At 44.8% G+C, this 24510-nt stretch overlaps 1 protein-coding gene across 3 annotated transcripts in view; it reads right to left on the reverse strand.

Moving 5' to 3' along the window:
• Window positions 1-24510, reverse strand: part of TNXB (tenascin XB) — a 137101-nt gene that overhangs the window by 54331 nt on the left and 58260 nt on the right. For 2 of the 3 annotated variants that reach the window (XM_054978895.1, XM_054978893.1), the window contains exons 14-26: window positions 22964-23272; window positions 21333-21620; window positions 19865-20152; window positions 17377-17664; window positions 15794-16081; window positions 15296-15583; window positions 9069-9356; window positions 8573-8860; window positions 8087-8374; window positions 5260-5547; window positions 4700-4987; window positions 3101-3388; window positions 593-880 (exon numbers count right to left, since the gene is read on the reverse strand). In XM_054978895.1, coding sequence (XP_054834870.1) covers window positions 593-880; window positions 3101-3388; window positions 4700-4987; window positions 5260-5547; window positions 8087-8374; window positions 8573-8860; window positions 9069-9356; window positions 15296-15583; window positions 15794-16081; window positions 17377-17664; window positions 19865-20152; window positions 21333-21620; window positions 22964-23272 — 3765 coding nt within the window. The remainder of the gene's footprint in view (window positions 1-592; window positions 881-3100; window positions 3389-4699; window positions 4988-5259; window positions 5548-8086; window positions 8375-8572; window positions 8861-9068; window positions 9357-15295; window positions 15584-15793; window positions 16082-17376; window positions 17665-19864; window positions 20153-21332; window positions 21621-22963; window positions 23273-24510) is intronic. The other variant, XM_054978894.1, reaches the window with a different exon arrangement.

A 24510-nucleotide genomic window follows, 5' to 3' on the forward strand; every position in this document is an offset into this window, starting at 1 on the left:
TGTAGCTGGGGAGCTGGGACTGAGAGGAGTGGCTTACTCAAGGCCACTTTCAGAGATCATGGCAGGAGCGGGATTCGAACCAGCAGAGTGATGATTCACAGGCTATCCAGTTAACCACTATGAGTCTTCAGATCAAAGAACTAGCAGGTTGATTGGCAGGGGCTGCTTGACCTCTTCTCAACTGGTTTTTCCTCTAAAAAAACTACCTCTCAAGCTGCCTTTCTCGCCTAAGTGAGAAGACGGGTTGTTACAGCAAGTCTCTTGAGATGTCAGAGAGCTGCTTCCAGTCAGAGCAGACAAAATAAAACTGATCTAGATGGACTGAGGATAAGGTAGCTTTCTACAGGTAGTGGCTGGTGGAGTAAGAGTCCTCACCCAGCCCTTCCACTATTGATTTCAGCCTCCCGAGTTTGCTTTCCTAACTGTGTGTAACTCATAGTTCAAGCCTTCCTTCTAATCTTGTTCTTAACTGAACACGATCAAGTACAAATGTATAGAACGTCCCAAACTCAGTTAGGCAGGAAAATAACTGAATTGACACTGAGCCCCACAATAACCAAAAAGAGAGTGCCAACAAAAGGCTGAAACTGACCTGTGAGGGCATCGGTAGAAACAGGACCAAAACGTTTACGGCCGCTAAGTCCGTAAAGATTGAACTTGTATCTGCGGGAAGGCACTAGGTTCTGGATGGTGAACTCGCGGGAGGCTCCCTCCACCGGAAGGGCCTGAGGTTTGCCTTCAGCATCCTTGTACTGGACCAGGAAGGAGTCAAAGCCTCCTACGGGGACCGTCCATGAGAGTCGTAGAGAGTGGCTGGTGATATCTGAAGCAGAGAGTTCTCCTAGGCTGGGAGGAACTGGAGGTTCTTGTGGGGACGATGCTACAACAGAGAGGCAGACACTGGTAAGCCAAGGGCATCTTCTTGTTTCAGAAACAAACAAAACCTAGCAGATGACTGAGCAAAGTTTTAATATTTTGGGTGGGGGGGGCATCAGATGGGACAGAAACAACTACTATCATTACTCAAAAAGAAGACAACCCTGAACATAAAATGCCCCCCTAAAAATATTATACACGAAACATTTTTTTAGTACTGGGTGTAACTGTGGCCTTTTTAGTGCGGGCAATTTTTTTGCCTCTTTTGGCCCAGTACCTCTTCAGGTTTTCTTCCGAATTCTGGACAGCTAACTCCCCCTTCAGATTTCAAAGCAGTGTTTCAAGGATTCTTTTCTGAATTTTCCACCTGCGAAAATTCAGAAGAAATCCTTATAACGCCGCTTAGAAATCTGAAGGGGGAGTTAAATGTCTGGAATTCAGAAGAAAATATCTAATCTAATCTAATCTAATCTAATCTAATCTAATCTAATCTAATCTAATCTAATCTAATCTAATCTAATCTAATCTAATCTAATCTAATAAAAAGCCTGAACCTGTAATTGGCCAAAAGCAGCAAAAATCACCTGTGCAAAAAAGGCCTGTAACTTCTATGCAAATTTAAGATGACCCCCCCCCCTTCTTTTTTTATTACATACCTGGGGGGGAAACGAGTCTTGCATTTGAGTAAATACTATAGCTTAGTTTTAAAAGCAACCAGAGTGGCCTCTGATTTACATGGCAGCCATGGTGTCGGGGAGACAAAGGACTTGACCCTCCAACAGTACTTCTTCCCTAAGTGAAACTTCCCCCCTTGGGCTGTTATTAGCTCTGATAGGAAAAAAGATAGGCAACGAGAGGGTGTTTGTCTTTTTTCCTTATCAGGCTAACAGCAGCCCAAGAAGCACTTTCAATAAGGGAAGTAGCACACTAGAAAAGAAATAGTTATCCCTTTCCACTAGTTATCCCTTACCGCGTCCATAATGTATTGGGGAGAGTGTTGTAGGTCCATGGCAGAGTGCCTGGCATCTCCACTCAGAAAGGATGAACTAGGATGCGACATGAAATACTTCTGTCTATGAGACCTTGGAGAGCCATTGCCAGTTTGAATAAACAATAGTGACCTTGATAGTCCAAGAGTCTGACTCACAATAAAGAGCCTCGCGTGTTCAGTCCAAATCAGGGGCCCTGCCGCTGCTGTTTAAGACCACACTACATGATAGGGGACGCAGTCAGGGATTCCCAATGTTGTGTCTGGTTGGGCCCTAACAATGGGCTACCAACTAAAATGGACCCCCCCCAGCTCAAGTTCTCCCTTTCCCTATAATATTTGGGCAGCTTACTACATGTATGTATGTGTAGTCATGTTGCAGCTGACTTACGGCAATCCCATAGGGTTTTCAAAGAAAGAGACTGACAGAGGTAGTTTGCCATTGCCTGCTTCTACACAGCGATCCTAGACTTCCTTGTGACTTCCCATCCAAGTACTAACCTGGGCCAACCCTGCTTAGCAGCCAAAATCTGACAAGATCGAGCTAGCCTGGACCATCCATGTTTACTAGTCTTGTGATATCATCAAACTATGTGTTTCCCCAGGGCTTTTTTTCAGCTGGAACGTGGTGGAATGGAGTTCTGGAACCTCTTGAAAATGGTCACATGGCTGGTGGCCCCGCCCCCTGCAGCGCGGAGGGCAATCTAAACTCCCCTCTGTCTGGAGATCAGGGGGCGGGGCCACCAGCCATGTGACCATTTTCTCTGAGGGCAACCCACTGAGTTCCACCACCTCTTTTCCCAGAAAAAAAGCCCTGTGTTTCCCCATTTCCAACAGCCAAAGCAGTGAAGGAAGAGTGTGAAATATATGGTATGATAACATCATGACACAGGTTAAGGTGCACAAGCTTTTATGGAGTAAAGGGGACAACTTGACACAGGGCTTTCCTTTTCAGTAGTAGCCCTGTGACATCTTTAAAGGCCAGGCTTGCCCTCTATGGAAACTAAATCAAAATAAATATTGAAAAAAAAAGACCAGAAAAATCGTCTTTGCCAGAACAACATAGCATTACTAGCACGTTTTGATAAATCACACACTGTGTTTCTAGTTCTCTACAGTCTATGGTTTAGACCATATGTTGGATGAAAAACAGAAGGGCCAATGCCTTCTCAGAAGTCTATCTGACTGTTGCCACTACTATGGAATCAGTTTACATTAAAACCTCTCTTTGCTGACCTGTGACAGTGTCAACAGAAACGGGACCAAGACGTTTCTGGCCAGAGACACCATAGAGGTTGAACTTGTATCTACGGGAAGGAGCCAGGTTGGGGACCGTGATCTCACGGGAATCTCCCTCTACGGGCAACGCCTGGGGTTTGCCATCTGCATTCTTGTACTGGATCATGAAAGAGTCAAAGCTTCCAGTGGGGACGGTCCAGGAGAGTCGAGCAGAATCACTGGTAACGTCAGAGACGGAGAGCTCTCCTAGGCTGGGCTGGGGAGGTGGTGTTGTTGGTGACGGGGCTGAAAAACAGACAAGGAAGAAATCCATGATAGAGATGTCATTGCAGTGATTCCCCACTAGGGGCATTATGGCACCCACTGATGTGTTTCCTGGCAGCCACCTCCTTCTTCCTCAGACCAAAGAGCCAGGCTTGGTTTTCCTGTACTTCACTGGAGCAGAAAAAGCTTTAGAAGAACTACAAGTATTGCCTTTGTTTCTGGAGAGAGCACCCATTATGAAACAGCAGTCTCTGTAGCAAGAGGATGCTTGCCTTGAAATCCTCCAATATTTGGTGAATGGCCCCGTCCTCATGGAAGCCATTTTGTGGATGGCTTGTGTACCCCATTGCGGCCATTTTGTGGTCGCACTCAGTATTCTCAAAATTCCCAAAAGCTCAACAAGGTTGGAGACCCCGGAGTTATTGGATGAAGGAATCAAAAAAGAAAAGAAAGAAAAGAAGAATGAAGGAGGGAAGGTTCTAAGTAGCCACATTATTCCCATCAACTTTTTCTTAAGAACTCTATGGTGTCTGGTTATCCAGCATTTCCCTTGATGAATGATACTCAAATTACTTTTAAGGCTTAGATAATTAAATTTGATCTGGTTGCCACAAAGAGTAGAATTAGTCATTTGAGTATCATTCATCAAGGGAAATGTTGGATAACCTGTGGTGTTATCCAACAGCTTGGTTAGTATCAGGATCTAGGCATATCATGCATATATGCTGCAGTCACTTCATTGGCTACTCAATCAGTTCAATGTATTAGCTATCACATGCAAAGCCCTTCAGGGCCTTGGTCCCTCATATCTATCAGACCACCTCTCTTCTCCATTACATCAGCTTTGTTCATCTGAACAGGTCCTTCTGCAGGGGCCACCCAGCAAATGGGCAAAATTAACAACTGTCCACACACATTTGTCTGTTGTGGCTCCCACCTTGAGGAGCCTGAGGAGGTTAGGAGGCCCCCCACTCTCATAGCTTCCCACCAACTATGCAAAACTGAATTGTTCAGGGGGGGCTTGTTTATGCAGATAGGAGGACTACTCTGTGTCAAAATGTTCAGAGAGGTGCTTTGGATAAGGGGTAGGGACTGCCAACTATACTACTGTATACTGACATTTTCTATAACCTATAGCATTGTTTATCGGATGCTCCAGCCATAGTTCATATTTACTTACACTACGTAATCTGCCCTGAGTCTCAGTGAAAAAGACAGACTATAAATAATGTAATTAAATAAATAAAGTATGAGGAATATTGGCTCATCAGTTACAAAAAAAATAACCTTCTTTTGTCTTTCAAAAGCTCCCAAGGACCTAACTTTGCTGACCTGTCATGGCATCAGTGGAAACGGGGCCAAAACGTTTGTGGCCAGAGACACCATAGAGGTTGAACTTGTATTGGCGGGAAGGAGCCAGGTTGGGAACGGTGACTTCACGGGAACTTCCATCCGCTGGCAATGCCTGGGATTGGCCCTCCGCGTCCTTGTACTGGACTAGGAAGGAGTCAAAGCTCCCAGTGGGGACAGTCCAGGAGAGACGAGCAGAATCACTGGTGACGTCAGAAACTGTGAACTCCTCTAGGCTGGGCTGGGCTGGTGGTTCTGTTGGTAACGGAGCTGGAAAACATATAAGGAATAAATCAAAAACACAGATACGACTGGGTGAAAGAATTGCAAAAGGAAGAAAAAAACAGAAAGAGCGAGCAGCAGCAATATGACCAGAGGAACTTATCGACTGAAAATATTGTATCATGCTTTTCTCTAGATAAATGGAACTTGCTAGTTCTGTCCTATGAGGAGTATTGACTGGTGTGTTTTTAAAAAGGTTCTTATGAAGGTCACGTATTAAGACCTACTAAAAAAATTCCTTAGAACCTCTTCTTACTGACCTGTAACAGCATCAGCAGAAATGGGGCCGTGACGCTTGCGTCCCAAGATGCCGTAGAGATGGAACTTGTATTGGCGGGAAGGAACCAGGTTGGGGACGGTGACTTCACGGAAGACCCCCTCCACAGGCAATGACTGAGGCTTGCCCTCTGCATCTTTGTACTGGATCATGAAGGAGTCAAAACTTCCCGTGGGAACGATCCAGGAGAGACGGGCAGAGTCACTGGTGACATCAGAGACTGAGAGCTCCCCTAGACTGGGCTGAGCTGGTGATGCTGTTGGTTCTGGGGCTGAAAAACAGACAGGGAACAAATCAAATATAGTGAAATTACTGGATGGCGGAACTGAACAAGAAGAGAGAGAAATGAAGAATGAAAGACAAAAGTTGGGAGCACCACATATTGCCATCAAGCCATCTTTAAGAACTCTCCAGTATGCGGCTGGTCCTAACTTGCACACAGAGTTGCTTCCCTAGATCCACCATTTCATTTTTTAAAAAAACCCACAACAAACCAAAGTCCCTCTCTCTGACCTCCGGAACTTTATCTATTTATTTGGAATATGCATATGCTACCAACTAGAGATCTGTCTGAGTCAGCTTACAACAGAGACCCGACATCGATGTTTTTTCTCATTAAAGTATTCCCACTTGCATGCCTGCAGTCACAATCAGAAGGGCCAGAAGCTTGGCTTTGCCTCTTTTAAAATCAAAGTTATTTCAAGGTGCTGAGCACTGCACCTGATCCTAATTTCTGTGTGACCACGGGGCACAACATGAGATCATAGAATCATAGAATCATAGAGTTGGAAGGGGCCATACAGACCATCTAGTCCAACCCCCTGCCCAGTGCAGGACCAGCCTAAAGCATCTGACAAGTATTCATCCAGCCTCTTCTTGGAAACTGCCAGTGAGGGGGAGCTCACCACCTCCCTAGGCAGCTGATTCCACTTTTGAACTACTCTGACCTTGAAAAAGTTCTTCCTAATATCCAGCCGGTACCTTTGTGCATGTAATTTAAGCCCATTGCTTCGCATCCTACCCTCTGCTGCTAACTGGAACAGCTCCTTGCCCTCCTCCAAATGACAGCCTTTCAAATATTTAAAGAGAACAATCATGTCCCCCCTCAACCTCCTCTTCTCCAAACTAAACATTCCCAAGGCCCTCAGCCTTTCCTCGTAGGGCTCAGTCTCCAGACCCGATCATCCTCGTCGCTCTCCTCTGCACCCTCTCGATTTTGGCCACATCCTTTTTGAAGTGAGGCCTCCAGAACGGCACACAATACTCCAGGTGCAGCCTGACCAAGGCAGTATAGAGAGGGGCTATGACCTCCTGCGATTTCGACGCTATGGCCCCTTTGATACAACCCAAGATTGAATTAGTCTTTTTTGCCACCGCATCACACTGACTGCTCATATTTAGTTTACAGTCCACTCTTACCCCAAGATCCAGTTTTTTTTTTCTTTTTGCCAATTTAGTTGCCAGGATTTCTTGATCAAGGAGGAGACTCCATAGGCAGGGAGGGAAATCTTAACTCTTTCCTCCCTCGTTGTTTTCTCACTAGAGAAAGCTACTCCACAGTTGCTTCTACTCCTGCCAAAGAAACTTTAAAAGAAAAGCATATCCCCACCTCCACCCTGGGAGCCAAGGTACAAGTGACGCCTGACACAGGTTGGACACTTGTCAGCTTCCCTCCGGTTTTGATGGGAAATGTAGGCATCCTGGTCTTGCAGCTGTAATGGAGAGCCAAGCTGTAAAACCAGGACGCCTACATTTCCCATCAAAACTTGAGGGAAGCTGACAAGTGTCCAACCTGTGTCAGGCGTCACTTGTACCTTGGCTCTCAGTAGTGGAAAGCAGCTTGGAGATGGCTTTTTCTAGTGAGAAAATTGCAGGGGAATAAAGGGTTAAAGTACCCACACATACACACCCCAGATTCTCTTCCTCGATAAAGCAATCCTGGAGGCTGCTATTACAAATGGAATAAAGCCAATTGAAACGGACACGGAAGAAATGGTAGCGTCTAGATGAGCCCTCAGCCACGAAAGTCTAATGGTGATTTTGGGACGCCTGACACAGGTTGGACACTTGTCAGCTTCCCTCAAGTTTTGATGGGAAATGTAGGCATCCTGGTCTTGCAGCTGTAATGGAGAGCCAAGCTGTAAAACCAGGACGCCTACATTTCCCATCAAAACTTGAGGGAAGCTGACAAGCATCCAACCTGTGTCAGGCGTCACTTGTAGCTTGGCTCTCAGCGTACTCTTGTTTCCAGGACAAATTTCTGGGAGCTTATTCAAGTGGCCACCTTTTGTTTTCTGCGGTTTTGAGCACGGTGGTGGTAGTTTTGGTGAATGGGGTTGTGGATTTCTGTATGTTAATTTGACGTATTGAGCTGGTTCGCGTTTATCGTATACTGCTTGGAACCATTTTACGGAAGATTTTAAAATAAATACCAGAGGACAGGCGATTCAAGTCGAAAATAAAAAGACTTCTTTGCTGCAATGGCTGAGGAAGGGGGCGGAGCAGGGAAAGCACTGGCTGCGGCCAAAAATTTAGTGTGGGGGTGGGCACAATGAAGTAACATGATGACAGGGCTTAAGTATGCCTGAATGTTATGACAAGGGGGAGAACTTGACAATGGGAAGCAGTTCCCAAGAGAAGCACAAGGTTTAGATCTGCCCTCAGCAACAGCCCTGAAAATTCAATATTTGTTTCTTAAGATCAGCAGGAATATTGGCTACATGGTTATAAAAAATGTGGATGCCTTACACAAATGATATATTTAGGCCTACTGAAAACGTATAGAACTGCCTCACTCCACCCCTGCTGACCTGTAACAGCATCAGTGGAAATAGGGCCGATACGTTTGCGGCCAGAGATTCCGTAGAGGTTGAACTTGTATCGGCGAGAAGGAACCAGACTGGGGACAGTGACCTCGCGGAAGACCCCCTCCACGGGCAATGCCTGAGGCTTGCCCTCTGCATCTTTGTACTGGATCACGAAGGAGTCAAAGCTTCCCGTGGGAACGGTCCAGGAGAGAAGGGCAGAGTCACTGGTGACATCAGAGACCGAGAGCTCCCCTAGGCTGGGCTGAGCAGGTGGTGCTGTTGGTTCTGGAGCTGAAAAACAGACGAGGAACAAATCAAAGATATGGGTATTATGAAAAGGAGGCATCAAACCAGAAGAGAGAGAGAGAGAGAGAGAAGAGATATAAGAGGTATGCTGTTCTGACTCCAAATGATGAGTTAGTTATGCTTCATGAGCATTTACCTCTCATTTTTAAGGCCTACAAAAGGTTATAAACACCCCTTGCTGACCTGTAACAGCATCAGTGGAAATAGGGCCGATACGTTTGCGGCCGGAGATTCCATAGAGGTTGAACTTGTATCGGCGAGAAGGAACCAGACTGGGGACAGTGACCTCGCGGATGACCCCCTCTACAGGCAATGCCTGAGGTTTGCCCTCTGCATCTTTATACTGGATCACAAAGGAGTCAAAGCTTCCCATGGGAACGGTCCAGGAGAGACGGGCAGAGTCACTGGTGACATCAGAGACCGAGAGGTCCCCTAGGCTGGGCTGAGCTGGTGGTGCTGTTGGTTCGGGGGCTGAAAAGTAGATGAGGAACAAATCAAAGATATGGGTATTATGAAAAGGAGGAATCAAACCAGAAGAGAGAGAGAGAGAGAGAGAGAGAGAGAGAAGATATATAAGAGGTATGCTGTTCTGACTGCAAATGATGAGTTAGTTATGATTCATGAGCATTTTCCTCTCATTTTTAAGCCCTACAAAAGGTTATAAACACCCCTTGCTGACCTGTGACGGTATCAGTAGAAATGGGGCCAAGCCGCTTGCGACCGGAGACACCGTAGAGGTTGAACTTGTATCTCCGGGAAGGAGCCAGGTTGGGGACAGTGGCCTCACGGGAATCCCCTTCCTCAGGCAAAGCCTGGGGTTTTCCTTCTGCATCCTTGTACTGAATCAGGAAAGAGTCGAAGCTCCCAGTGGGGACAGTCCAGGAGAGACGGGCAGAGTCACTGGTGACATCAAAGACTGAGAGCTCCCCTAGGCTGGGCTTGGCTGGCGGTGTTGTTGGTATCGGGGCTGAAAAACAGACAAGGAACAAATCAAAGATATGGGTATTATGAAAAGGAGGAATCAAACCCGAAGAGGGAGAAAGACAGGCCTTTCTTATGCACTCAGTGGTATCTGACCAGCCATAAAGCCTGAAATAGCATTTAAAATAGACAGTATGGTAAATATATCAATAAAGCAGAGCTTGCGGAGAAACACACACACACATCATGCAACATCTGTCAATGGAGTCTATCTGGGAGGCACAGTGGCTCAGGGGTAGAGCATCTGCTTGGCCTGCAGAATGTCTCAGGTTCAATCCCTGGTATCTCCAGTGAAAAAGATCAGGTAGGAGATGATGTGAAAGACCTCTGCATTTAAATATATTTCTATTTTTCACTGGGTTTATAGTATTTCACATGAAGACAGGAAGTCAGACCCTTGGCCCATTAAGATCAGCATTGGCCGATTCCACACTACCTTGTATTAGCGCTAGTTTTTCGCTGCCACTGCACTACACATTCCTCTGTTCACACGTTTTTTAAAAAAAATCGTAATGGTATCGTTACGGCGTCGCAGCAGACCACTGCGATTTCATCGAGCTATGAGCTCATTAAATCGTCCATCCCCTAAAACATCAACCAATCAAGCCACACCCCTCATCTCCGTGGTCCCCCCCCCGCACTTAAAGAAAAAAAAGGAAGGGTCATTCATCATTAGGGCGACACCGCGACCCAATCAACCTCCATGTCCCTACCCGGAATTCGAACAGACCGCAGTGTAATATTTTTCTGTGCCAGGTGTCATGTCAGCTTTCGGATCAACTGCTCCGTTATGTTGAAAGAGTGGATCTCCAGATGAAAGGAGGGGAGAATGCTGCAAGGGGCGGACCAGGATGTCGATTCCCCTTCGCGCAACCTGTGTTAATTAGTGGGGCAACTGGGGTCCGCAGTAGGTGACGCCTTCCCGATCACAGGCGATCACCAACCTTAATCAGCAGATAACTTTTTGTGGCATTATCAAAACAACCTGCGCCATAAGGAACAGGATAGTTTCACGAGGAGCCATGATGAGATATCCAAAAATCCACCTACTACCAACAGAGAGAAAAACTCCGCGAATCCACTATTAAAAAACATTTCAAAATTGCCCGCCCAAACAGGGGGCCAATCGATGCAAACTATCGAGGGTGGGAGGAAAATGAGCCAATCACAGCCAATTAACGGAGTGTGGTTTCGGCAGGACAGGATAGTATCTTGTCGATATACTGACCGCTTGAAGATTATTATTTTTTTTTTAAAAAGGTCACAAGACTTTTCACAGCCCAACCACGCCCCCCCTTGCGTTCGTTGCGGGTTTTTGAGGGGATGTGATCGTGGCATCGTGCAAGAAAGACGGAAGTCAGAAGGTGATGTGAACACGCGGCTGTATATTGCGCCCTCACACATGACGCAATCATTTTAAAAAAACGCGGGAGGTAAGGTGGTGTGGAATCGGCCATTGTCTCCTCACACTGGCAGTGGCTCTCCAAGATCCCAGGCAGAAGTCTTTCCCATCACCTACTGTGTGTGTGTAATGTGCTGTCAAGTCGTTTCCGACCTATGGCGACCTTATGAATGAAAGACCTCCAAAACGTTCTATCTCTCAGACCTACTCAGATCCTGCAAACTGGAGGATGTGGCTTCTTTTATTGCTGCCTTCTACTTTTCCTAGCATTATTGGCTTTTCCAGAGAATCTTGTCTTCTCATGATGTGACCAAAGTATGATAGCTTTAGTCTTGTCATTTTAGCTTCTAAGGAGAATTCCAGCCTGATTTGATCTAGTACCCACTTATTTGTCTTTTTGGCTGTCCATGGTATCTGCAAAACTCTCCTCCAGCACCACATTTCAAATGAATCAATTTTTTCCTGCCAGCTTTCTTTACCGTCCAACTTTCACATCCATACATGGCAATGGGGAATACCATAGTTTGGATTATCTTGATTTTGGTTTCCAGAGAGACATCTTTATCTTTAAGTATCTTATCTAGCTCCCTCAAAGCTGCTCTTCCAAGTCTCAATCTTCTTCTGATTTCTTCATTGCAGTCTCCCTGTTGGTTGATGATTGAGCCAAGGAATAGAAAATTTTGAACATCTTGAACATCTTCAATTTCCTCATTGTCAACTTTAAAATTGTATAGTTCCTCGGTAGTCATTACTTTTGTCTTCTTGATGTTCAGTTGTAATCCTGCTTTGGCGCTTTCCCCTTTAACCTTCATCAGTAGTCGTTTCAAGTCTTCACTATTTTCTGCTAGTAATCCAAATCCAATTTATTACAGCAAAAGCCAGCAATATAAAACAATACGATTACAAGCAATAAATCAATATTATCAATACAGGAAAACCACAGGCATAAAGGGATAAGAGTGAAAATGGAATAACAATAATGAAAATAGAAAAAAAATTATAATGTTTTTTCCACTAAGAGAAGTTTACGTTTTCTGATAGCTAAAGAGCAGAATTTGGCCACAGCATAGGTTACTGGAGTCCTATTTCCCCTGCAAGAAATGCTTGCCTCAATCTCTGTCTTCTGCTAGTAATGTGGTGTCATCTGCATATCTCAAATTGTTAATGTTCCTCCCACCAATTTTCACTCCACCTTCTTCTAGATATAATCCAGCTTTCCTTATGATATGCTCTGCATAGAGGTTGAACAGGTAGTGAGATAATATGCATCCTTGTCTGACACCCTTGCCAATTGGAAACCATTCTGTTTCCCCATATTCTGTCCTAACAGTAGCCTCTTGTCCAGAGTACAGATTGCACATCAAAACAATCAGATGTTGTGGCACCCCCATTTCTTTTAAGACTCTCCATAGCTTTTCATGATCTACACAGTCAGAAGCGTTGCTGTAATCTATAAAACACAGGCTGATTTTCTTCTGAAATTCCCTGGTATGTTCCATTAGCCATTGTAAATTTGCAATGTGATCTCTGGTGCCTCTTCCTTTTCTGAATCCAGCTTGAACATCTGGCTTTTCTCATTCCATATATGCCAAGAGTCTTTGCTGTATAATTTTGAGCATCACTTTGCTTGCATGGAAAATTAACGCAATTGTCCGATAGTTACTGCACTCCTTGGCGTCCCCTTTTTTGGGGATTGGAATGTAGACTGAGCATTTCCAGTCGGTGGGCCATTGTTTTTTTCCTCATATTTGTTGACATATTCTTGTTAAGATTCTGATGGACTTCATTTCTGTGGCTTGAAATAGCTCTATTGGTATTTCATCTACTCCAGGTGCTTTGTTTCTACCAGTTGCTTTGAGTGCAGCTTTTACCTCACTTTCTAGGATTTTTGGTTCTTCATCAAAAGATTCTTCGTCAAAAGTATCTGTCATCCTTCCATCTCTTTTGTATAGTTCCTCAGTGTATTGTTTCCATCGTTCCTTTATTTTGTCCTGATCAGATACTGTATTTCCATGTTGATCTTTTAGCATCCCAAGCTGTGGCTTGAGTTTCCCTTTGATTTCTTGGATCTTTTGGAACAAATCTCTTGTTCTTCCTTTTTTGTTGTTCTCTTCTATTTCTTTGCACTAGTTATTATAATACATTTCTTTGTCTCTGCGTGCAAATCGCTGAAAAGCTGCATTTAGAGTTTTGACCCTCTTTCTGTTGCCTTTTTTTCTTCTTCTCATCTATCTTTAGCAATTTTAAGAGTTTCCTCAGACATCCATTTAGGCTTCTCCTTTCTTTTGGCTACAGGGATAGTCTTTGCACATTCTTCCTTGATAATATCTCTAGTTTCAGCCCATAATTCTTCTGGCTCATGATCAATTAAACTTAGTATTGCAAATATGTTCCTTACCTGGTCTTTAAATTCTTCAGGAATATTATTTAGATTGTATTTTGGCACTATGATTCTTTTAGTGTTTCTCTTCAGCTTTATTCTAATTTTTGATATTAACAACATGATTTGTATCGTAATCAGCTCCTGGTCTTGTTTTAGCTGAGAGAATAGAGCTTCTCCATCTACTGCTTGCAATTATGTAATCTATTTGGTTCCTGTATTGGTCACCTGGTGATTTCCACGTATACAATCATCTTATTGGTTGCCTGAAGCATGTATTAGCAATGAACAGGTTGTTGGCTTCACAAAATTCTATGAGCCGCTCTCCTGCTTCATTTCGTGATCCTAATCCAAATTTTCCAACTATGTTTGATTCTGCTTTATCACCTACTTTTGCATTCCAGTTGCCTATGATTACCTGCATATCTTGTTTAGGTGTGTGGTCAATTTCTTCTTCAACACTTACGTAAAAGTTTTCTGTTTCTTCCTCTTCAGCAGCCATAGTTGGAGCATAAACTTGAATGATGGTTATGTTAACAGGCTTTCCCTGAAGTCTGATTGCTATTACTTGGTCAGACCTTGCATTGTAGCTCTTGACTGCTTGTGCTATGTCTCGCCTCACTATTAGAGCAACACCGTTTCTTTTGAGTTCATTTCTGCAGTAAAACACTGTGTGATTTTCTGACTGAAAATGTCCTGAGTCGGTCAACATTAGTTCACTCACACCCAGGACTGCAATGTTTAAACATTCCATTTCTTGTTTTACAATTTCTAGCTTACCTGTTTTCATGCTTCTCACATTCCATGTTCCTATTATGTGTGTTGCACAGCTTTGGACGTTCCTTTTGCATCTATTCACGTCCGCAACTGGACATCCTTTCGGCATTAATCCAGTCCCATCATTAAGAATAGTGCTATTCGTACTTGTCCTTGGCTCTTCCCCAGTGGCCAATTGAGTGCCATCCGACCTGGGGGACCTGACTTCTAGCACTATATCTTTTTTCATTTTGGACTGACTCATCATAGGGTTTTCAAGGTGAGAGATTAGCAGAAGTGGTTTACCGTTGCCTTCTTCCGCTTCGCAGTACTAACCAGGGTTAGTTGAAGTGACACAGCCATTGTCTGTGAGAGATCCTCCGCCAGAGTTACCTTCCACTACTGCTGCTGCCCAGTAGCTAACCTTCAAGGATTTTTCCACTTCCATCACCATTGGAACATTCAGTTCTCTTCTGCTGACGTGACCGTTGAATCTTGAAGGGGGTGGATGCATCTTAGTCTGGTATCTCTGCTTTGACCGTTCTGCCTTGAGTGACTCTTCCAGAAGTTTAGACTCTTGACTAAGCCTGTGCTCCTGGCGGTGTTGCTCTCAGCTTCACTGACACACTCAAACCCCCTCACCGTGTTAAGGTGTGTATCCAAGAAGGGGATACACCTACTGCCCGGCCCTTTCAAACTGGAGATGCAGGAGAATCAAACCTGGAATCCTCTGCATGCTAAGCAAATGGTAACCCACTAATCCATGCCTCCTTCCCTTCTTCCAATCTAGGAGAAAGGGAAGAAACTACATAAGACACAAAAGTCCCACTTCTTTATTGTATTGCAAGATCAACTCTGGAGATATTCATACTCTGTTTTTCTTTGCTTAAAGGAACTTACAGAGAGATTACCAGGAAACTTCTTAGCTGTCATGGACCACATCTAGTATAGCACCAGCAAGGCAGTTGCATCATGTTCCCTCCAACTCAAGGAACAAAAGTTTACCAAAAGCTCTCTGCAAGGTCTAGGACAAATATCTAGACAATCGAATAACCCAATGTCTTAGCTTAGCTCGCTCCTAAGCCCTCGTTGTGAGGTGACAGCCCTCACCACTAACCAAAAGCAGTGTGGATATTAACACTGTCCATTGCAATCTGATGAAAGATGGAAATGATATCTACTGTTAGTATGTGCATATATATGACAGTTTGTACATTTGCATTTTTCAGTTCTTTTACTCCGATGTTTATAACATTATATCCAAGACATCTCCTTTATTTGTAAGAAATAGAATATTCTGACTGCAGGTCATGAGTTAGTTATGCTTCATAAGCATTTTTCTGTCATTTTTAAGGCCTACGAAAGGTAATAAACTTCCCTTGCTGACCTGTGATGGTATCAGCAGAAATGGGGCCAAGCCGCTTGCGACCAGAGACACCATAGAGGTTGAACTTGTATCTCCGGGAAGGAGCCAGGTTGGGGACAGTGGCCTCGCGGGAATCCCCTTCCACAGGCAAAGCCTGAGGTTTTCCCTCTGCATCCTTGTACTGAATCAGGAAGGAGTCAAAGCTTCCCATGGGAACGGTCCAGGAGAGACGGACAGAGTCACTGGTGACGTCAGAGACCGAGAGGTCCCCTAGGCTGGGCTGAGCTGGTGGTACTGTTGGTTCTGGAGCTGAAAAACAGATGAGGAACAAATCAAAGATATGGGTATTATGAAAAGAGGGAATCAAACCAGAAGAGAGAGAGCGAGAGAGAGAGAGAGAGAGAGAAGAGATATAAGAGGTATGCTGTTCTGACTCCAAATGATGAGTTAGTTATGCTTCATGAGCGTTTTCCTCTCATTTTTAAGGCCTACGAAAGTTAATAAACTCCCCTTGCTGACCTGTGATGGTATCAGCAGAAATGGGGCCAAGCCGCTTGCGACCGGAGACACCGTAGAGGTTGAACTTGTATCTCCGGGAAGGAGCCAGGTTGGGGACAGTGGCCTCATGGGAATTCCCTTCCACAGGCAAAGCCTGGAGTTTTCCTTCTGCATCCTTGTACTGAATCAGGAAAGAGTCGAAGCTCCCAGTGGGGACAGTCCAGGAGAGACGGGCAGAGTCACTGGTGACATCAAAGACTGAGAGCTCCCCTAGGCTGGGCTTGGCCGGCGGTGTTGTTGGTATCGGGGCTGAAAAACAGACAAGGAACAAATCAAAGATATGGGTATTATGAAAAGGAGGAATCAAACCCGAAGAGGGAGAAAGACAGGCCTTTCTTATGCACTCAGTGGTATCTGACCAGCCATAAAGCCTGAAATAGCATTTAAAATAGACAGTATGGTAAATACATCAATAAAGCAGAGCTTGCGGAGAAAAACACACACACATCATGCAACATCTGTCAATGGAGTCTATCTGGGAGGCACAGTGGCTCAGGGGTAGAGCATCTGCTTGGCCTGCAGAATGTCTCTGGTTCAATCCCTGGTATCTCCAGTGAAAAAGATCAGGTGGGAGATGACGTGAAAGACCTCTGCCTGAGACCCTGCCAGCCAGCAGAGAACTGCTGCCAGCCAGACTAGATAGCACCGATCTTGACGGACCAAGAGTCTGATTCAATATAAGGCAGATTAGAACCATAGAATAATACAGCTGGAAGGGACCTCCAGGGTCATCTAGTCCAACCTCCTGCACAATGCAGGAAATTCACACCTACCTCCCCCTCCCCATCACCTCAGTGCCCCCTGCTGCTCCATGCCCAGAAGGTGGTAAAACACCGTCAGGATTCCTAGCCGAACTGGCCTGAGGAAAATTGCTCCCTGACCCCAGAGTGGTGATCAGCATTACTCTGGGCACGTACGAAGGGGCCGCAAGAACTAAGCACTCCCTCTCATGATCAGTCTAGTTTCACAGAATCAGCATTGTTGTCAGATGGCCATCTAGCCTCTGCTCAAAAACCTCCAAAGAATGAGAGATTATTGTGTTCATGTGTTCACAGCTGGGGTTCTACCTACTATTAAGAGTCTAAATAATTCATTTAAATACATTTGCATTTTCACTTAGTTTATAGCATTCCACATGAACACAGGAAGTCAGACCCTTGGCCCATTAAGGTCAGCGTTGTCTACTTAGACGGGCAATGGCTCTCGAGGATCCCAGGCAGAAGTCTTTCCTATCACCTACTGCCCGACCCTTTTAAACTGGTGATGCAGGGGAATCAAACCTGGAACCCTCTGCATGCTAGGCAAATGGTTACCCACTAATCCATGCCTCCTTCCCTTCTTCCAATCTAGGAGAAAGGGAAGAAACTACATAAGACACAAAATTCGCTCTTTATTGTATTGTAAGATCAACTCTGGAGATATTTATACTCTATTTTTCTTTGATTAAAGGAACTTATAGAAAGATTACCAGGAAACTTCTTAGGTGGCATGGACCACATCTGGACCAGTATTTATTTAACAGGTAATAAACTCCCCTTGCTGACCTGTGACGGTATCAGCAGAAATGGGGCCAAGCCGCTTGCGACCGGAGACACCGTAGAGGTTGAACTTGTATCTCCGGGAAGGAGCCAGGTTGGGGACAGTGGCCTCGCGGGAATCCCCTTCCACAGGCAAAGCCTGGGGTTTCCCCTCTGCATCCTTGTACTGAATCAGGAAAGAGTCGAAGCTCCCAGTGGGGACAGTCCAGGAGAGACGGGCAGAGTCACTGGTGACGTCAGAGATGGACAGCTCCCCTAGGGTAGGCTGGGCTGGTGGTACTGTTGGCAACGCGGCTGAAAAATGATAAAGAATAAGCTAAAGATGTAGACATTACTGAAGGAAAGAATCACACAAGAAGCAGAATGAGGAAGGGAAAGTTGCAAGAGGTCACAGATTGCTATCAAGATATCCTGGAAAAGTCTCCTGTGTCTTGTTGGCCCTAAGAAGCATTTCAAGTGAACAAATGAACTGCATTATACTGACTGCTGGTTCATCAAGGTCAGTAGTGTCTACTCAGAGTGGCAGTGGCTCTCTCCAGGGTCTCAGGCAGGGATCTTTCACATCACCTGCTACCTGATCCTTTCCTCTGGAGATACCAGGAATTGAACATGGGATCTTCTGCAGCACTGTGGTTAAGTGGTTCGGCTGCGAATCAGTACTCTACTGGTTCGAATCCTACTACTGCCATGATCTCAGTAGATGGCCTTGGGTAAGCCACTCTTTTCAGCCCCAGATCCCCAGCTGTATTGTGGGGATAATAATAACACTAACTTGTTCACCGCTCTGGGTGAGGCACTAATCTGTCTAGAAGAGCGGTATATAAGCGCAGTCATTATAATTATCATTATCATTATTCAAATTATCCGAAACACAATCAACAATAAGCAGAGGTCACATGTTATTATTGATTGGCCTTGCTAAGCTAATACAAGTTTCCACTGGAGACCTAAGTATCAACCAGGTATCAGCGTAATATGTACGCTGTTCCAAGTAGCACCGTATTTTGTAGTTCTGTAGGTGTTATGTCAGAAAGATGCAGTTTTTCCATATGAATTGCAAAGATTTTTGAGATGGTTCCAAGTGCCCCAATGACAATGGGACTACTGTTGCATTCTTCTTCCATAGTCAAGTGGTTTCTATTGCCAAATCTCTATATTTAATCATTTTTTCTTGTTTTTTTCTTCGACACTGGCATCCCCAGGAATTGCAATGTCAATTATCCAGACTTTTTGATTTTCCACGACTATTATGTTCAAGGTGCTGATCAGTTTGAATTCTGAAATCCCACAAGATCTTGACTTGTTCATTTCCTAGCACCTTTTCCATTATTGTTGTTGTTGTTGTTGTTGTTGTTGTTGTTGTTGTTGTTGTTATGCCAGACAGATGCTCCACCACTGAGCCTCAGCCCTTCCTTACACAGTTGCTTCTCCTTCAGATCTCTTGTGTTTCAATAAAAGAATAAAAATTCCTCCATGGGATAAACTACTATGCCATGGGTTTTTGCCTAAGTATTTCAAACACATAAATAAACAAGGCAAAGCATACTGAACAGTTGCTGCTGCTCCAAATCCAGTGTCCCAATAAAAATAACCTCCACGCAACGTCTGCCAAGTAAAGCCAAGCGCCAAGAAGAGCTTGGCAACCTGCGCAAATTAATCCATTTGAAGTAAATTTGCCTACATTTTTTTATTTGGCAGAGCTTCTTCTCTCTCCTCCATGGCTTGGGAATGGGAAAGAAACTCCTCAGACACCCAAAATCCCATCTCCTGATTGCGTTGTGAGAACAGCTTCAAACAATCTGAAACACTTAACTAAGTGCGTAACTAAGAACTATTGCGTGAATGCATGGAGAACCCATCTTTCATCCCCCTTGGAACACAAAGTAGTGTACAGAAATGTCTCAGGAGGTTTGTCACTTGGGCTTCCACCAACCCAGGGCAGCATAACGTTAGTACTGTAGCATGCAAACACAGCCTGGGATCCACAGCTTATTAGAAATGCAGACTCGTGCAATCTGATAATGTGACGTCTCATTTCAGCTGAGCCCACTCCAAAGCTCTTGAGTTATCAGCGCTGCACTCTTGATGGCTGGAAAGCTATCTGAATATGATTATGGCTTATTTTTGGTGGTGGTGCCCTCAAGTCAGAGTTGACTTATGGCGATCCCTGGTAGGGTTTTCATGGCAAGAGACTACAAGAGGTGGTTTGCCATTGCCTGCCTCTGCAACCTTGGTCTTTGCTGGAGGTCTCCCATCCAATTACTAACCAAGGCGAACCCTGCTTAGCTTCTGAGATCTGATGAGATCAGGGTCACCTGGTCTGTCTGTATACTTGTATGTTACCAATATATTTAGCAAAATACTTATGCTGTTTTGCCACAGATGCTACTTTTAGTATAAAAGATGGTATTTTGTGCCTGTGAATCGTGAGCTATCTGCACTTAAAAAAATAATTAAAGCTGGCAAAAGGTCCTTAGAACCGCCCCCTGCTGACCTGTAACAGCATCAGTGGAAATAGGGCCGATACGCTTGCGGCCGGAGATTCCGTAGAGGTTGAACTTGTATCGGCTGGAAGGAACCAGACTGGGGACAGTGACCTCACGGAAGACCCCCTCCACAGGCAATGCCTGAGGCTTGCCCTCTGCGTCTTTGTACTGGATCACAAAGGAGTCAAAGCTTCCCATGGGAACGGTCCACGAGAGACGGGCAGAGTCACTGGTGACATCAGAGACTGAGAGCTCCCCTAGGCTGGGCTGAGCTGGTGGTACTGTTGGTTCTGGGGCTGAAAAACAGACAAGGAACTAATCAAATATAGTGAAATTATTGGATGGAGGAACTGAAGAAGGAGAGAGAGAAATGAAGAATGAAGGAGAAAAATTGGAAGCGGTCAGTTTTGGCACCGGGCCACCCTTTTGCGGTATCTGGCTGATCATAATGCAAAGCTCATTAAATGGTTGCTTCTCCTCCAAGTTTGATGTGTTAGTAAAAAAATTCTCCATGCAACATCTGTCAGAAGTGGCTAGGATTCTGCCAAGCCCCAAGAAAAGCTTAGTAGACAATGTGAATTATCTATTTAAGCAAAATTTTCTCTAGTGCTAGGTTGGGAAAGATGCTAGCTCTCTGTTTGGTTAGTGAAGATCCCACCGATGAGTTTTCAGTCCTACTTTCAAGCCTATATTCATAACCCCAAGAGTCATAAAGTATTCAGAAGTAAGTCTCATTCAACAAAACTTCTGCTTTTCCTTGAAATGATTTCATCCCCATAATTTTTTCCCTTCTTTCTTAAGGTTAGTTAGCGGCCGCTTTTGTGGCATTAATGAACCAGTGGCTTATTATCCGTTATTATTTCCTTGAAGGGTCATGCTTAAGTATTGCTTTTCGCTTTGCATTTCATCAGTGATATTGCTTATTATTTTTAACTGCATTGTTATTGTTATAATAGATATTACCAAAAACAGTCCAAGTTTAAGGAGAAATCTCAATTTAAGGAAATCTCAATTTAAGGAGAAATCTCAATCATGCTTTAACTGTCCCCTAGAAAACCTGATGCTTCAACTGAATTTTTAAAAAATCACCAGAAGTAGGGTCTGGGGCGGGGGGGAGACAGAAAAACAACATAGAAAACACTGGAATGCAATGAACTGCCAATGGCAGCATCTGGATTCTTCATTAAAACTGAGCAGAAAAGTTGCTGGCAATTCTACAATAAACAGCAATTTGGGATTTGGGATACTGTGGTACAGAATTATGATGCAGACCCAGCTTAAGGGATTATAACCACTTTCCACACTAGCTCTAAAAATAAAAAATGTCGAAGAAAAGGCCAAGCTGAGGAAAGGAGAGAAGGCACAAGCTGTGGAAGCTAAATTTGTTTGTGTGGTTCCCAAACCCTAGATAGGAAAGATAATGCCATAGAGAGATGGCCCCCTCCTTGCCTAGAGGGGCCATGGCTTGTTGCTGACCTGTGAGAGCCTCGATGGAGACAGGACCCAAACGCTTCCGGCCTGAAATGCCATAGAGGTTGAATTTGTAACTATGAGAAGGAACCAAGTCATGGACGTGGAAAGAGCGTAGGACCCCGTCAATGGGAAGAGCTTGGGTTTGGTCCTCAGCGTCTCGATACTGAATGATAAAAGAATCAAAATTCCCCGCCTCAACATTCCAGGACAGATCAAGGGAACTGGGCATTATGTTGTCGGCTGACAGCTCCCCTAGTCTGAGAGGTGGTGTAGGTTTCTCCATCTGTGAAGCTGGAACAGAAACAACCAGAGACGGAATGAGTGAAAAACACTTTCTGTAGAGGACAGAGAAAGAGGGGAAGGTGTGAAGGCAAGCTATTGCAGTGAAGGGGGCTGTGGAGGATGTGAACTGTGATTCAGAACTTCCTCTCTGAATGAAAGTTCCCAGGATTCCTAAGAACAACTATTTAAAATATTAAACTCCTCAAAAGCAGGGATTGTTTTTGTTTGGTACGTTCACACTGATAGCATGACAGATTATCAATAATAGCAAATAATAACCAGATCTATCCCAAAGACACTACCCTCCATCAAAAAGGGCCTTTAGAATTTAGGGATCCAGAGGGAGGCCTGAAAGATATTGGAAAAATAGCATGTTTTTATGTGTCACATCTAGAGATGGGCACGAACAGTATTATGAACCAAAAAAAGCCATGAACAGCCCAATCTGCTGTTTGCGAACAAGCTGTTCATGAGGCCCCATTCTAAACGAACAGGTGGTTGTTGCAAGCCTCGTTCGTTGCTGTTAGTCAAGCCAGACAGTCTGGCACCTGCAATCAGTTCCCTTGGCAACTTAGGCAGGAATTGTCTGAACTCTGTCTGAACTCCTGCTGTTGCCCTGGAAACCCCAATCTAAGCCCAATTTATCTTGATAGGCAGGTCTTCCTTTCAAGTGTGGAGCTCCAAATTTGTTACAAGGGAGCAAAGACCAGGGGGGAGGGGGGCTCCCAGCTCTGGCTTAGTTTGCAGACAGTGGCGAGGGAGAGACAGTGGCTGTTAGCATTTTGATAGAGTGCATTGGAGCTTGAATTTTCTTTGTGTGTTGTGGGATAGGGATCTACCCCTTCAAGTTCCAGGGCTGCTGACAGGCTCTGGGCCAAGCTATTATTTATTACTGGTACCTTTCCTACTGCCTGCTCAGGTAAGGTTTCTGGGAGTGGTGCGGTAGGGATCTACTCCTTTAAGTTCCAGGGCTGCTACCAGGCTCTGGGGCCAAACTATTATTTATTATTGGTACCTTTCCTAGTGCCTGCTCAAGTCAGGTTTCTGGGAGGGGTGCAGTAGGGATCTTGACCAAACTTGGATGATGGCTGGAGGAGAGCCTACTGGCCCCCACGAACAGCCAACCACAAACATGTTCGTGAACAGGGCCACATTCGTGGTTGTTTGTGAGTCCCTGTTCATGGATGGCAATGAACAATGAACATCATGTTCGGGTTTTTTTTCTGTTCATGCCCATCTCTAGTCACATCATGTGATGCTGCAGTGGCATCTTAAGAAAAAGAGTAGCGAGTGGGACAAAAAAATGCTCAGAAAGGGCCACAACTGTATCAGTCAATTCAGCTATTGCTGACCTGTGACAGCATCGACAGAGAGAGGGCCAAGACGCTTGTTGCCAGAAATGCCGTAGAGGTTGAACTTATATCTCTGGGAAGGCTCCAAGTTTGGAATGACGAGTGTACGGAAAGCCCCCTCCGCGGGCAATGACTGAAGTTTCCCTTCTGCATCTCTGTACTGGACTAAGAAGGAATCAAAATTCCCAGTGGGGACAATCCAGGAAAGACGAAGCGAGTCACTGGTGATGTCAGATGCTGTGAGTTGCTCCAGGCTAAGCTGAATGGTAACCCTCTCAGTAGTCACCTTTGGCGATGTTGCTGTTGCAGCTAAAAGAGAGATTGATTGGATTTCATGAAGTAGGATGAAATTTGGGGGAAAATGAAATGGAAGGTGTGGCTTGTGGAATTAGGTCGTGTTTTCCTACTCAGTGAGGTTGCCTGCACAGGTCTGTAATTTGCCTATCTGCAGAACGTAAACCCCCACCGTTGGCCCCAATCCCCGCTCTTGAGAAATTGAGGAGCAGGAAAAATATGGCCAGAAATGTCCTCCGTAGTGACCTCTAGGAATTTCCCTATACATCTATAGTAAAGATTAGGGGAAATAGTTACAGCATCAACCAAAAGAGAAATTACATCCTCTTCAAACAACACTGTCCCAAGTAGTGCCCTTAAAATATCCTGGCAACCTTATACCGGCACCAAATTCAAGCTGATAACTTGGCATACGTTTAAAACCTGGCAGGTGCTCATCATATCCCAATTGCTTGCAAGGCCACTTTCAGTTTAAAATGACAATGCTGAGAGGATGCAATTGAGGTTTCTAAAATTATGAACAATGTGAATGGCTGGACATTTTGCTTCCTCCGGCACGTTCCTAGAACTCATGTCCTGATACGGACTTCCTGTAAACATGTGACGGGTTAGTATGAGAGACAGGAAGCAGGATGCTGGACTAGATGGACTAACAGTGCAATCCTAAGAAGAGTTACTCTAGTCCAATCCCATTGAAATCAATGGGCTTAGACTGGAGTAACTCTCCTTAGGATTTGACCGCAAGTCAGTGATTCCCAACATGGTGCCCATGGACACCCGCCAATGTGTTTCTCAGTGCCTCCAGCGTCCTCATAGCATCTTTTTTTGCAAAGCAAAGAGCCACTCACGGTTTTTCTCCAGCTCACTGGAGCAGTAAGTGCTCAGAAGAACCCAACAAGCATCACCTTAGCACCCATTCAAAAAGTGGTGCCTCTGGCACAGGGGACGCTTGGCTTGGAACATCTTTACATTTTGTTGAATTTCCCAATGTTTGTGTTTGGACTCAGCTTCCACGACAGCCATTTTATTGTTGTGAATACTACAAGTTCTCACAATTCCAAATATGCCCACAGGTTCAACAAAGTTAGGAACCCGCTGGAGTATTCTTATGTTCTTGATGGATATACGAAACTACTTTAAATCAAGCCAAAGCTTTGGCTCATCTTGTCTTTCCCCATCTACTCTGACCCACAGTGGGTTTCTAGGGTCTCAAGTGAGGTTTTTCTTAACATCTACAACTTGAGCTGCCATGG

Source organism: Eublepharis macularius, chromosome 4 (assembly GCF_028583425.1).
Source record: "Eublepharis macularius isolate TG4126 chromosome 4, MPM_Emac_v1.0, whole genome shotgun sequence".
NCBI classification, from domain to species: domain Eukaryota; kingdom Metazoa; phylum Chordata; class Lepidosauria; order Squamata; family Eublepharidae; genus Eublepharis; species Eublepharis macularius.